The sequence below is a fragment of the Ursus americanus genome, chromosome 18 (assembly GCF_024610735.1).
Source record: "Ursus americanus isolate L20-20 chromosome 18, mUrsAme1.1.p, whole genome shotgun sequence".
NCBI classification, from domain to species: domain Eukaryota; kingdom Metazoa; phylum Chordata; class Mammalia; order Carnivora; family Ursidae; genus Ursus; species Ursus americanus.
The window spans coordinates 7712913-7726190 of record NC_142144.1 but is presented as its reverse complement, the minus strand read 5'-3'; the positions used below and the strand labels follow the sequence as shown (position 1 = coordinate 7726190).

Genomic DNA, 13278 nt, shown 5'->3' with positions numbered 1-13278 from the left:
CATTTTGGGAACAATTGGGCAAAATTGCACGTGGGCTAATTATTATAAATTATGAAATTTGCATTAACTTAGTGTTATAGAGACTCTGAGTTGTGGTTGTGTAGGAAGATGTCCTTATTTTGTAGAATCATACTTTAGGGGTGAAGTTTTTTTCCATACCTGTAACTTACTGTAAATACTTTGTTAAAAGTAAAACAATTAAGGAAATATAGGGAAATGACAGCAGTTACTCAATGTTGGTGATGGGTGTGCATTATATCATTTCCTCTAATATTCAGTTTGAAATTTTTCATTAAAAAATTTTCATTAAATTTTTTTTTAATTTTAGAGTGAATGTGCACGCGCATTGTGGGGGGAGTGGGAGAGGTGTGGAGGGGCAGAGGGAGAGGGAAATAGAATCCTCAAGCAGACTCCCCGCTGAGCCAGACGCAGGGCCCTGAGATCATGACCTGAGCCAAAATCAAGATTCAGATGCTTAACCGATTGAATGACCCAGGCGCCCCCTCCCAAAACTCTTTATGAGCCTCCCGTTCCCCTTAGGGGAGAGACTAGATACTTGGGTCGGCATTCAAGGCCCTGCAAATCTGCCCCTTCCAGACTTGTCTCTTGCTCCTGCACCCCGCTCACCTGCATTCCATCCAGCAAGCCTCTATGGATCTGCAGAGCTCTTCCCTGTCCCCTTCCATGACCTCTCTCATGGTGAAGTGAGCTCTTGGGTATCTACAAGGCCCCACTCCAGAGCTCCACCTCCAGGGACCGGCTGCATGAAGGAAACCCTCGAAGGAAGGTCTGTGGTGGCAAGAATGGGGTGGCGGTTACTGGAGCTTTTACATTTCTGTGTTTGGCGTTTTCTTTTTTATTTCAAGTTTTCAACTTGCTTTTTAAGTGAACAACATGGTTCTGTGGCGAACGGTAGTTTGGGTCAGCTCAGGGTCTCATTAAGCGGGGACACACCTGAATCGATGATGCTATAATTAAAAAAAAAAAAAAAGATCATGGAGATGCTACTGTCGGGTGAGTTCTCTAGCTCTTCATCAGCTTTGGCGTGTCTTCCCCGCTCACCCTCACGCCGATCCGGACAACCCTGAGCTGGGGGGGGGGGCGTGTGTGTGTGTGTGTCCCCGTCCCCGCTTGCCCACCCAGCCCGGAAGGCTCATCCCCGTGTGATGCTTGCCTTCTCCTACCTCCCCTGTGCTCTCATTTGTTTTGTGTTCGTCTTTCGATAGACTCACTTCTATAACTTAAATATGTTTATTTTAAAGGAAAATGTAAATAACTAATGTAGATGGAAAACCAGCCACACTTGCCATAAATGAAAAGGGCCACAGCGCGGGCACAATCAGCCCCTCGTGGATCCCGTTCCAGCCATGTGTGGCCCGCCGAAGGCCCGCTTGGCTCTAACGGGAGTCAGCTGGGCTGGGACAGGTGTTAAGGACACATGAGCACCAAGTTGAGCCTTTCTTGGTGATGAGATCCCAGAGTGAAAGAACAGGAAAGGAAAGATGGTTCCCCCCCCCGGGGGATTCTGGGGTACCCTCCCCAAAGCACCCCAGCCCTGCTCATCTCCAAGGCCGCTCTGGTCTCGGCTCCCACAGCCATGGTGACTGCCAGCCCACACCCCTGTTCAGTGTGTTCTCGTCCTCACTTGAGGGGTGGGGGGGGGGCAGGGGGCATGGACCCTAACTCAGATTTGGAAATGGGCTCAGAAAGGGCAGGTGGTGACCTGTCCAGGGACATACGGTGGGAGGTCCTCCACGTCTCACCTCCTCAGGGAGGTACTGCTGACCATTCATTCTCCATGCCCTCTTCGGACCCTCAGACTTTTTGTACCTGGGAAGCCAATTCGCCGCCCACCCAGACCCCTGACGTGCACCATCCCCGCTGCCCAGGCAGCCCCCCACAGCCCATGACCTTGCCGCCTGCCGCACACAGGCCCCAGTGGCGTGAAGCACAGAAAACATGAGCAGAGACATGAGGGGTCAGGGCCAAGCCCGCCCAGCAAGGATTCGGAGGAACCCAGGTTGGGGCTCAGCTGCGTCTGACCATCAGTCCCGGAGAGAAGGATCCTGCTTCAGTCACTCTGGACCCCCAGCCCCGGCATGCCCTGGGTGAGGAAGGGCCCTGGGTTTTCCCGTGGTACTAGGGGAGAGCAGCTGGCCAAGGAGGGCTGAAGGGCCTGAAGAGGACGGGGAGGGTGAAGGGCTAGGAGAGGCCATACCACATGGATCAACTCCAGTGAAAGCAAAGAAAAAGGAATAAAACCGAATGTCCTTGGAAATTCCTTTAGTGCTTGGCTGTCCATGAAAACAGGATAAAGTGGCTTCCTCTGTCTGTGCTCCAGCCGGGCAGGGTGGAGGCGCTGAGCTCAGGCCAGGACAGCCTCAGTCAGGACAGGGGTGGGGCGGGGCTCGGCTGGGGAAGGGGCTCCCGTGCAGCTACTTGAGGGCATCCAGGTGGGTGCAGACTTGGGTGAAGACACTGTCCACGGAGCCTTCAGCGTTGACCTGTGGGGAGAGGGCCGGAAGGGCAGAGATGGTGGGGAGGGCTGGGTGGGCCCTACCGAGGCAGGGGCTCACTTCCTCCAGAGGCCTGGCCTGGCTCTCTGAGCCCAGCCACAGGGGACGGCAGCCTGTCACCGAGCCAGTGGGGAAACCAAGGCCTGGAGAGGAGGGCTGGCCCAAGGTCACCGGAATTTTGGCCACCCCCGGGGGGGGGGGGGGGCAAAAACCCCAGTTTCCTAGGACTACCTGCGGCCTGCAGGGGGCGCACCTTACGAATGATGCCACGTTTCTCATAAAAAGCAATGACCGGTTCCGTGGCCTTGTAGTAGGTCTCCAGCCGCTTCTTGATGGTCTCCTCATTGTCGTCCACTCGCCCGCTGGTCTCTCCGCGCTTCAGGAGCCGCTGGGTCATGGTCTCAGGGCCTGCGTCCACATACAGCAGCAGCGTGGGCTGTCCGATCTGCGGGCAGAGCGGTACTCATAGGGGCCCCATTCCTGCCCCCTCCTCCCCATCCTCCTGAGTGGGAGGTCCCACCTGAGACCCACTCAGACCTCCAAGCCCTCCCCCAAGGCAGCCCGAGGGACCTTCCGAAAACCACTCACTTTTTTTTTTTTAAGATTTTTTTTTTTTAAGATTTTATTTATTCATTTGACAGAGAGAGAGAGACAGCCAGCGAGAGAGGGAACACAAGCAGGGGGAGTGGGAGAGGAAGAAGCAGGCTTCCAGGGGAGGAGCCTGATGTGGGGCTCGATCCCAGAACTCTGGGATCACGCCCCGAGCTGAAGCCAGACACTTAACGACTGAGCCACCCAGGCGCACCTGAAAACCACTCTCTTGCTCCCAACCTCTCCCATGGCTCCCCAGTGCCCTCAGAAGAGGGCCTCCCGCCCCCCTCCTCTCGTGTTTCCCGCTCTCCTTGCTTCAGCCACACTGACTCTCTGTCGCCTGGGCTCTCATCAGCCTCCTCCTGTGCCAGGCCTTGGCTCATGCCAGGAACCCTTACCCTCTATTCCAAGCGCTGGCCTTCAGATTTGAACTAAAATCTCATTCCTCCAGGGCAGTCTTCCCAGATGCCACCCCCACCGCCATCCCCAGCAACCTGGGACAGGCTCTTCAGTCCCCTCTCCTTCTTTGCCCGGAATGTCTCAGGAGGCCTCTGGTTATTTACTCAGTGTTCCTCTCCCCCGCCAGGCCAGGAGCCCCTGACGGCAGAGAGGCAGCTGTCTGACACAGCGGGGCTGCACAAGGACCTGACAAGGGCTGAGCGGAGGGATGACGGGCTGCTGAGCTCTGGGGTGGGGGGCGGTTCTGAACAGTGTCACTGTCATTGGAATAAGCGTTTCCTCCACCACGAAGGGCAAGAAGAACAAGGCTGACCTGTCCTCCTTCGGCGAGGTCCTGACGCCCCCTGGCGTTCAGAGCTGAGAAGACCAGGTGCCCAGACCCACCGCCCGCAGCGGCGCCCGCAACGGCCCCAGGAGGGAGGCAGACTTTTAGTAATCTCATGTTCCAGATGTGGCCCTGAGGGTCGGAGGTGACATCACACAGCTGGTCCGTGTGTGTCATGACGGGACATGTTTGAGGCTGCCAGGCACCTGACCACAGTGTCCATGGCCTCCTAGTCTAAAGGAAGCCCAGCCCACTTCCGTTTCAAAGACAGGGAAACTGAAGCCCAGAGCAGGGTAGACACTTTCTTGAGGTCCTGCAGGCACGTAAAGGTCAGGATATGACATCTCCTACCTGTGGATGAGGCTCAAAGCTGCAGAAGCCCAGCGACGGCCCCAGCCTCCCAGGCTTGGGAAGTGGGGATTGGGGGTCTGGTCCCACCCCAGCCTACTGGGACGCCTGGTCCTCCCCGCGAGGCTGGGAGGGAGTCCCTTTGCCAAGAAGCCCTCCTTGAGCCCGCCTCACCCCTCGCTAACCCCTCTCCCCCCTGCAGCCCTATTTCCCTAGTATGACCTGTGACCCCAGAGGTATGAGTGTGTGTGTGTGTGTGTGTCCATGCGTGTGCACGCATGTACATCCCTGTGTATACGTGTGCTGTGTCCACATGCATCCCGTTGCACGAGTGTGTGTGTGCCCGGATGTGCGCGTGCATGCGTGCCTGTGCACATGTGTGTCCTCTGTATGTACGTGCAAATACATGAGCTTGTGTGCCTGTGTGTGTGTGTGCGTGTCTTTGAGAGAGGTGCCCCCACCCTGTTTTCCTGCTGGGTGTCCGTTTCAGGCAGCTCGGAGCCATCATCCTTGAGGCCTACTTTTTCCAGTCAGACTCCCCGTTCCCCATGGAAGGAGACTAGACTCCCTGGCCTCAGAAGCCTCCAGCCAGGCCTGAACCCCCACAGCAGTCCCGGCTGCCCTGCCCCCTAGATTCAGTTCTCCCCACAACGGCTGGACTCTTCCCGCCCTGTCCATCCTGCCCCCTGCCCCTTTGATGACGGGTTTATAAGGTGCCAAGCCCCACTTTGGAAGGGTACATTCTCTCTAATCGCATTCTGCTCCTTAAGGCAGCTGCCAACTGTGTCCCCCCATTTTGCAAATGGGGGACTGATGAGGTTCAAGGAGGCAGAATGATTGGCCTAAGGCCTGTTGAGCTAGAACCTGAGCCCAGGTTTGTAAGCTCCCCAGCCTGTGTCTCCTCTCCTTCTAGACTTTTCTTTTAGACTTCCAGAAAGACTTCTGGAAACTCTTCCCTAGTTTTCCTCCTTACCCCTCTTCCCACCCAACCCCGCAATTAGTGTCTCTCTCTCTCTGCCCCAAACTCTGTCTGGCCATCATGGCAGCCTCTGCGTGGCCACCCCACATCACAGCCCCCAAACAACCCAGCAGGTTGCTCCTTACCCTCCGCTCAAACTCCTCTCCCTGCTGTACCTCCCGAGGGTAGCCATCAATCAGGAAGCCTTTGGAAGTATCTACCTTGGCCACCATGGCATCTCGGAGCATGTCCAACACTGTCTCCTGGGGGCACAGGAAAAGATGGAGGGGTCATGAGCTCCTTTCCCCACATCCTCCTCCAGGCCTCTTCCCTAATAAAGATGTTCCAAACAAGCCCTGCTCTCCAGGAAGCCTCCTTTGAATGTGAAGACTTGACTGGTTGATCCGACCCTTCGACCCTTCGTTCACCCACCCAGTCATCCAACAACAGCGACTCAGCCCCTCCCCCCAGCCCGCTCCCGGCCCCAGGCCCTGAGGAAAGCACTGTGAACCAAGCAGCCCTTAAGCTCAAGTGTGGGGAGGTCGATTTAGCAATTTTCAAACATGACACAGGTTGAATGGGCAAAGAAGGAGGGCTTCTGGAGTTATAAAATGAGGGGCTCTAAGCTCGAATCTGTGGCGTCAGGGAGTTCTGAAAGCTGAGGAGGAAAGAACATTCTAGGCGGGAAGGAATCTGATGAGATTGACAGGACTGAAAGGCCAGGGCTGCCGGGAAGTGGAGAGCTGGGGGGTGAATGTGTGGTGTGAGGCCGAAGGGGTCGGCAGCAGGGGCAGGGTCCTAGAAGCTTCCGGAGCTTCTAGAAGGAATTTTTTGCCAAGGTCAATGGGGACTGGAGCCAGAAGTGTTTGGAGCCAGGGAAGATCAAGGCAGCATTGCCAGGGCGACATGGGCTTTGCTGGCAGAAGCCCACTCAGGGCCACCATCACCCCCCACCCCACCGGGCTCACTCACCAGTGGCACCAGCTGCCCCTTCTCCATGATTTCCGACAGCATCTTGCCCCTGGCAGAGCCCGAGCTGACCTCGGCCCGCAGGAGGTCCCCGGTGGAGAGGTGGGTGTAGCCGTACTTCTGGACAATCTTCTCACACTGGGTGCCCTTCCCCGAGCCGGGCCCGCCTGCAAGCGCCCACCCATTCAGAAGCCCCGCAAAACGGGGCTGCCGCAGGGAGAGGACCTGCCCAGGTCACCCAGCGGAGGAGGGCCAGAGCCCCGGGTGCAGCCCCAGGCCCAGGCTCCCACCAGCGCCTGCAACGAGCCTCCCTGCTTCCTGCCTGACCCGCCTGCCTTGGACTCACCCACCACAAAGATGATCTTGGTTTTCTTCAGCTTCTCTGTGGGAGAGAAAAGGGAAGCAGAGTTGGGTGACCCGCTTGACCAAGAGTTCAAAGCACGTCCGCGGTCCAGGCCCGTGCGAGGCCGCAGGCAGAGGGATGGACACAGCTCACGCTCCTGCCCAGAGTGACCAGGGACGGGCTGAGCAAAGCTCAGCGGTCAGGGAGGAGAGGGCGTCCAGGCAGCCGAACCAGCATAAGGCAAAGGCCTGGAGGCTACAGACGCGGCCCAGGCTGAGGACAACTCGAGGGGGCTCAGATGCCAACCCTCACAGCCCCTCCCTGGGGTGGCTGGGCGGCAGCGGGTCACCTCTGGCCTTCGAGTCTTCCGCAGTGCGGCGGGTTCCCGAGCAGCAGGCCCCCATGGTCCCGTTCTCCCGCGTCCCCTGCCCTTCCCCTCCCAGACCCTGGGCCTGCCCATTGCCCGCCTTCCCCGGGCGGTACAAGTATGGGGCTGGCAACCACAACATATGTTGCCCCGGAGACGGTTGCCAGGGAAAAGGGCTGCGGTGGGCACGGAGCGCCCTCGCCCAGAGAGGGAGGCAAACGCATGCTCCAGCCTCTGCCTCGCCAGCCCTTAGAACTCAGCAAGACCACGGCCTCATCACGCAGGAGAAACTGATGCCTAGGGAGGCAAGGGCCCTGCTCCGAGGATCCCAGACCCAGAACCAGAACCTGGGCCCTGTTCTCAGGCTGCCCGGCCTTCTGCTCTTCCCAGGGAAGTAGGCCCTCCCTGTGTCACCTTAGGGAAGGAGTCCCTATCCCCCTCTGGCTCTCTGTCCGTCCCCACTGAGGAAGACTTGCAGCTGCTGGGGGCCCTCTGGCCCTGAGGCTGGAGGCCTAGAGGAGCTGTCAGAAGAACAGCTGCTCCCGTGGTCTCCCACCAACTGCCAGCCAAGCGCCAGGTACGACCTGGAGGTAGGGGTGGTCCCAGCCCAGCGGCAGCTGATGTGTGGGGCCCAAGGGGTAGAACGGGGGGCCCCGGCTCAGGCGGCAGCGGCAGGCTCCTTTAAGAGCCACCCAGGCTGAGGCACAAGGCCAAGGATGGGGCGGTGATACTGCCAGAAGGCGGGCCAGCCAGGCTCTCTGCTGGCCGCCTGCCTCCCGCCAGGTCCCGGCCCAGGGCAGGCCAGGAGGGCCCAAAGGAGCCTCAAGCCCCACCCCCTCCGGACGATGGAGAAACTGAGTCCCACAGAGGGGCTGGAGCTTGCCTTGTCCTTGTTAGGCTTGCCATTTGCACATTTGGGGCCTCTCCCCAGGGCTAGCCTCCCCTTGCCAGCACCCACCCTTTCTAGAAAGAGGCAGGGATTCAGCTCTATAAATACCAGCGTAGGAGGTGAGCTATGGGGCCCTCAGGAGCCTCAAGGAGGCCTCTTCGCTTCTAAAATTAATCTTGGAGCTGGCAGATCCCGTGAAATGCCTGAGGAGGATGCTGGAGGCTCCCAGACGGGCCCCTCCGGCAGCCCCAGAACCTCCTCCAACCCTTCCCAGAACGTCTCCTGAAAGCACCCCCCCTTAACAGATGGGCACACTGAGGCCCAGGCAGCAAGCAGCAAAGAAGAGCCTTGGTACCTTCCATCCTGCTGAGGTCCGGGGAGCCGAGTCAGCGCGCTGCAAGACAAGGGCACAGGTGGGGCAGGTGAGGGGGCCTTCTCTCCACCCTGCCCCCGCTCCTGCCCAGCCACACAGTGTGTGCCAGGCCCTGACGCTCCCAAGGGTACAGGGCAGGGCAGGCCCCGAAGGTTGGGTGACCTTGGGAAAGTCACCTCTCCTCCTTATGCTTCCACTGTTACTAAAGGGCCTCAACCCCTTCCCAACCTCTTGCCGATGAACACGGTCCTGAGGGACATAAACAGTGGCGTCAGCAACTGCTGGGCTGCTCCCCTTGAAAGTCCCAGACGGCTGCCCGACACCTTGGAGACGCTCCCCAGGGCCGGGAGGAAAGCTCCGGGAGGCTGGAGGTGGGAAGAGGGACTTGGGCGGGGTGTGTGTCCTCATCCGGGATGGGGTTTGGACGAGGGTGCTCAAAGGGACACAGAGGCCCGAGGGGGAGGGAGCTGCAGGAGCTGCTCAAGGGACACAGCTCTGTACAGTTTTCATGGGGGGGACTGTCCCCAGGCTCTCCCCCCCCACATGACCCCTGTTCCCTCACCCCCTCGAGGATCTCGCTCTACCACCTGCCTTCCCCTCAGCATGTAAGCCAACCCCACCCCCTCCGGGGACCCCACTCTGCTTCAACTTCTCCTTCCACCTAGAGTTGTCCCCTCCACACCCACCCGCCCTCCCCAAGGCCACCAGGGACCAACACAGCCACTCTTGCCTTGACCTTTGACGCCCGACCCTCAGCCGGCATTCCCCCTGCATGGCGTCCCCCCCAAACCCAGGCCCCTCACTTCACCCTCACACCGCTGGCTTCAGGTTCCCAGGACCCCTGTCTCTGCTCAGCCAGCCCCGGGCTCCCTCCCCAGCCCCGTAAGTCTACAGTCCCTGGACAGGCCTGGAGTCCCCGCAGACCGTCCCACTTCCCCAGTTCCGCGCCCTGTTGCCCAGCCAGAGGCCCCAGTCTGCTTGAACACCTTTCTCCCACACTCCACTTCCACCCTGCACACGCACATCCCAACTCTCTCTCTAGCCTGTGTGCTCACCTCCACTTCCTGGTTGCAAGCAGGGCGCCTGGCCACTGCCCCAGCCTCCCATGGGTCTCCCTACCTCCATACCCCACCAGTCAGGTTGCAGGATTCTCTCTGATAAGCATCAAACCACATTGCTCATCTGCTTAAAACCCTTCCACGTGTGGCCCCCTCAGCTCCCAAGATAAAGCCTGGGCCCCTAGCATGGATGACAGGATCCAACAACCTGGCCCCTGGCCCCCTCTGCAGGCTTAACAGCCACCGTTTGAACTGCTTGGAGCTTCCTCACCCACCATGACCGTGTCCCACCTCCAGGCCCTGGCTACTGTTGCACCTGATGCCTGGATACCTTTCCCCAGGTGCTACTGACTAGGACTCAGTTCAGCTGTCACCTCCTTCAGGAAGTCTTCCTGGATTCTGCCCTCCACTCCCACACTGGCAGGTGCCTCCTTCGAACGCCCCCAGCATCACACACACCATACAGTACTGGACCCCTCTGTTGTACGGCCGGCCTGTGTGCACCCACCAGACTGGGCCTGGCCCTGGGCTGAGCATAGGGCTGGGGGCCTCATGCCGTGCTCGCAGCTGTCTTGGAAGGGATTTGAGGCTTGAAGAGGAGGACAGACTTGCTCCAGAGCCCGGCTGGGGTCAAACTCGGGCTGCATTTTCTGCTGCTTTAGGCCTGGCACCCAGTAGGTCTTTAAGCAGTTTTGCTGACTGTCCCGCCACTCGTGGGGCATGAGTTATGGCCTCTTTCCTGCTGAGTGTGCGCAAGGAAGGGTAGAAGCTGCCAATGCCCCGCAGCAGCTGGCGAGGGAGGAGGAGGGTCCCCAGGCCAGGGAGAGCCTGAGGTGACACCTGTGGGGTGGCCTCGCACCCACCTTGCCCTGCCTCCTCCCAGTAACCCAAGCCCCTCTGTCCTGCTGGCACCTGCCACTTCCTTGGTCCAAAATAACTTGGGCGGTGAGGAGGCCCCACAGAGGCCAGGGGTCCAAGACGGAGTTGGGTTACTGGCTCACACCCAGGCCTTATAAGGCCCCCGGATCCAGGCTGCAGCAACTCCTCTCATGACCGGGGGCCTGGGGAACTGAGGCCCAGAGGGACAGCCACTTAAGGGCTCATCACTTAGGTGTGTGACCTTGGGCAGCTGGTGTCCCCTCTCTGGGCCGGCGCACCCCCTGCCCCAGGCCCTGTCCTGCTGCTGTTGGAGAGTCCTAAGTGGATACCTGAGCGGTGCTCGGAAAAGGTCCCATGTGTCGGCCCCGGGCTCCCTTAAAGCCCCCACCCTTTCAGGAGGCTGGGGCAGGGGGCCAAACATCCAGGGGGCTTCCTGTCCCCCCAGCACTCAAAATGACATGGGAGGATAGCTCCTGCCATCCCATGGGCGGCCCCACCAGGTCCTCCCAGGCAGGGCGTCAGGCCACAGCCCCCTTCCCTGGGCCCCAGCTGGGACGTGCCAAGGGCAGGGACCTGGAACCCCAGTGCCAGGAGTGCCAGCCCGGACAAAGGGCGACTGTCTAGGAGGCTAGGAGGGACTGCCCACACATCCCCCGACAGGGGCACGCGCAGGGCGGCACAAATAGCCAGAGCAGAGCCTTTGAAGAACAGGCAGGCGAATACACGCGGATCACAGCCACCCATACAAACACACAGCCGCACAAACCCCGAGGATGCCCCGACACATACAGACCCGCTGCCGCAGGCGCGCGCGCGGCTCCCGTCCCCCCCCCCCCCGCAGAGGCGCCCCCCGCGCCCGGACATGCACGCGGGCACGCACTGACCTGGGGGAGGGGTGCGGCGCGCGCCGGGGCCAGTGGTGCCCTGCCCGTCCTCGCTGGCCGCCCGCAAAGGCGACTATTTATAAGGCTGTCAGCAGCGCGCAGCATGCCGGGAGCCAGCGCTCCGCGAGGGCAGGGAGGGAAGGAAGGAGGGAGGGAGAGCCGACCGGGAGGGAGGGGGGCCTGGACCCGGGTGAGCCCCGATGGGAAGCCAGAGCAAGGCCGCCGCCCCCCATCGTGCACTCCCAGGTGGCTGCGCCCGCAGGGTTTTCTCCGTCCCTGCCTGATCTTCCGTGTATCCACTTCACCGCAGGGGAACGGGGCCGGGTTTCCCCGTATGACAGGTGGGGAAACAGACCCAGAGAGAAGAGGCTCTTTGCACAAAATCCCATAGCAAATTGTTGGCAGAGAGAGGCCAGACCCAGCGCGGGAGGCAACCGATGCATGGATTCTGGGGGCTTTGACAGACCAGTCCCTCCACCCCTCCTCAGATCCTGCCCAGAGGCCCCTGGGCCGAGACACATCCCCCCTCAACGCCCCCTCTCCTGTTAGAAGGGGCCCAAGAACTCCTCTGGGACTGAAACTCTCTCAGGACCCCGAAGACCCTCCAGGGACCTATTTCCCTGCTAGTGGTTGCCTAGAAGATTATACAAAATCAGCTCTGTCTCCATTGAACTGCCAGGCGGCCCCCAGGAGGTGAGTAAGGCTGCGGGCTGGTCAGAATGCTGAATGGGATGTGGGTACCTGGGGGGGGGGGGGCGACAATCCGGAAAAAAAGAACAGTTCCCATGAATGAGCGCTCACTGGACCAGGCACTGGGCAGAGTGCTGGGCTCACACCGGGTCTGTGAGTCCTTAAACCCGGAGGAAAGTGAGGGTCACACCTGTAAAAAAGACGTCCCCAGCACGGACCCGTGTAGTACCTCTGAACGTAAAGAATTGTTTTGGAACAAAAACTTCATCCACTTTTTGACACAGGGATTCTGAACTATTGAACTGGACAAAGGCATATGACGGAACACAGAGCTGCTGCACCCCCATTCTTTTTTTCCCCCTAAAGATTTTATTTATTTGACAGAGAGCAAGCGTAAGCAGGGGGAAAGGGAGAGGGAGAAGCAGGCCCCCACCAAGCAGGGAGCCCACCATGGGGCTTGATCCCAGGACCCTGGGATCATGACCTGAGCCGAAGGCAGATGCTTAACCGACTGAGCCACCCAGGCGCCCCTGCACCCTCATTCTTGATAAAAATCAGATATTTTCCTGGTAACTGTCATAACGAACTAGAAACCTGACGCACTGTAAAATGTCATTCTTCCGATCATAATGTTTGGAAACAATGTGTGTGGTCTTCCTAATACTTCCACAATTTGCTAATGAAGACCCCTGGCTTTTACTCCACAAGGGGACACAATCGGGGTTGCTCCCTGAATTTGTGCTCCCCAAATTATAGTTCTCAGACCCCACATAAATGCTTTTGTTTCATCTTCCATTAAAATAGGTAGAAGGGAGGAGTTCCTTCGTGGAGACAGGCATATAGCAGGATGTGCTCAATAATGCCACGGGGCAGAGACCAGGACCATAGTGTCAGAACTCATGCAGCTGACAGCTAGACCACATCACGACCTTGAAGGTGGCGGCCCCAGAGAGCGGTGAGTTGCACTTCGAGTTTGTCTTGTAGGCACTAGGGAGCCATGGAAGGTGTTTGAGCAAGACAGCGCGAGTACCAGGAAAGTGAGACTACCGCAGGTGGGGGGTAAGCAAAAACAGCCAGGACGATAAGGCCTGGGTCTAGTCCTAGCTCTGCCACCTGTGACCTGAGACAAGGGCCCCCGTTTCTTGGGACCTTCGTTTCCCCATCTGTGGGAGGGGTGGGTGCTGGGTTAGAGGTTCTGCCTTAGAAGTTTGAAGCTGAAGTGTCTGGAAAGGCCTCTCAAAAGCTGTAGGTGGCTGAGGGCACTGGCGCCACCTTTGGGAAAAGCAAACTGATGGTGCCAACTGAAATGTTAAATGTGCCCTCTACCTTCAGGAACCCCACATCGGGGCACGAAATGGGTATGGGATGGTTCTCCAGCGCCAGTGGGGCTGGCCGGATGGGGGGGATGGTGACGTAGCCGGGCTGCGTGGGGTGGGCTCTGCAGTTCGCGTCCACACGACAAAGGAAGCCAGAGGTCTGTGTGGCTGGCTGCCCAAGCAAGGGAAACAGGCAAAGAGCCCAGTGAAAATAATTCTAAACATGCAGGGGCGTGTGTGTGTAAAATCTATTCCTACGGGGTTTTTGTTGCTTTTTTTTAACGTCTCTGAACTCGTGGTGTCTTCTAATCAC

General features: G+C 58.9%; 1 protein-coding gene across 2 annotated transcripts; it reads right to left on the bottom strand.

Annotated features, from left to right (window-relative positions):
* Positions 1-2266: 2266 nt before the first annotated feature.
* On the bottom strand, positions 2267-11085 carry AK1 (adenylate kinase 1). Of its 2 annotated transcripts, none has more exons than XM_045771162.2 (7): positions 10960-11085; positions 8121-8159; positions 6513-6548; positions 6170-6333; positions 5344-5460; positions 2770-2961; positions 2267-2504 (listed from the first exon to the last, which is right to left on the bottom strand). In XM_045771162.2, the coding sequence occupies exons 2-7, from the start codon at positions 8125-8127 to the stop codon at positions 2436-2438; spliced, it is 585 nt and encodes a 194-aa protein (XP_045627118.1). In that variant the 5' UTR covers positions 8128-8159; positions 10960-11085; the 3' UTR covers positions 2267-2435. The 2 variants fall into 2 exon arrangements, with proteins under 2 accessions (XP_045627118.1, XP_087725469.1); XM_087869343.1 differs by lacking the exon at positions 10960-11085 and adding an exon at positions 9705-9724.
* Positions 11086-13278: the final 2193 nt, after the last annotated feature.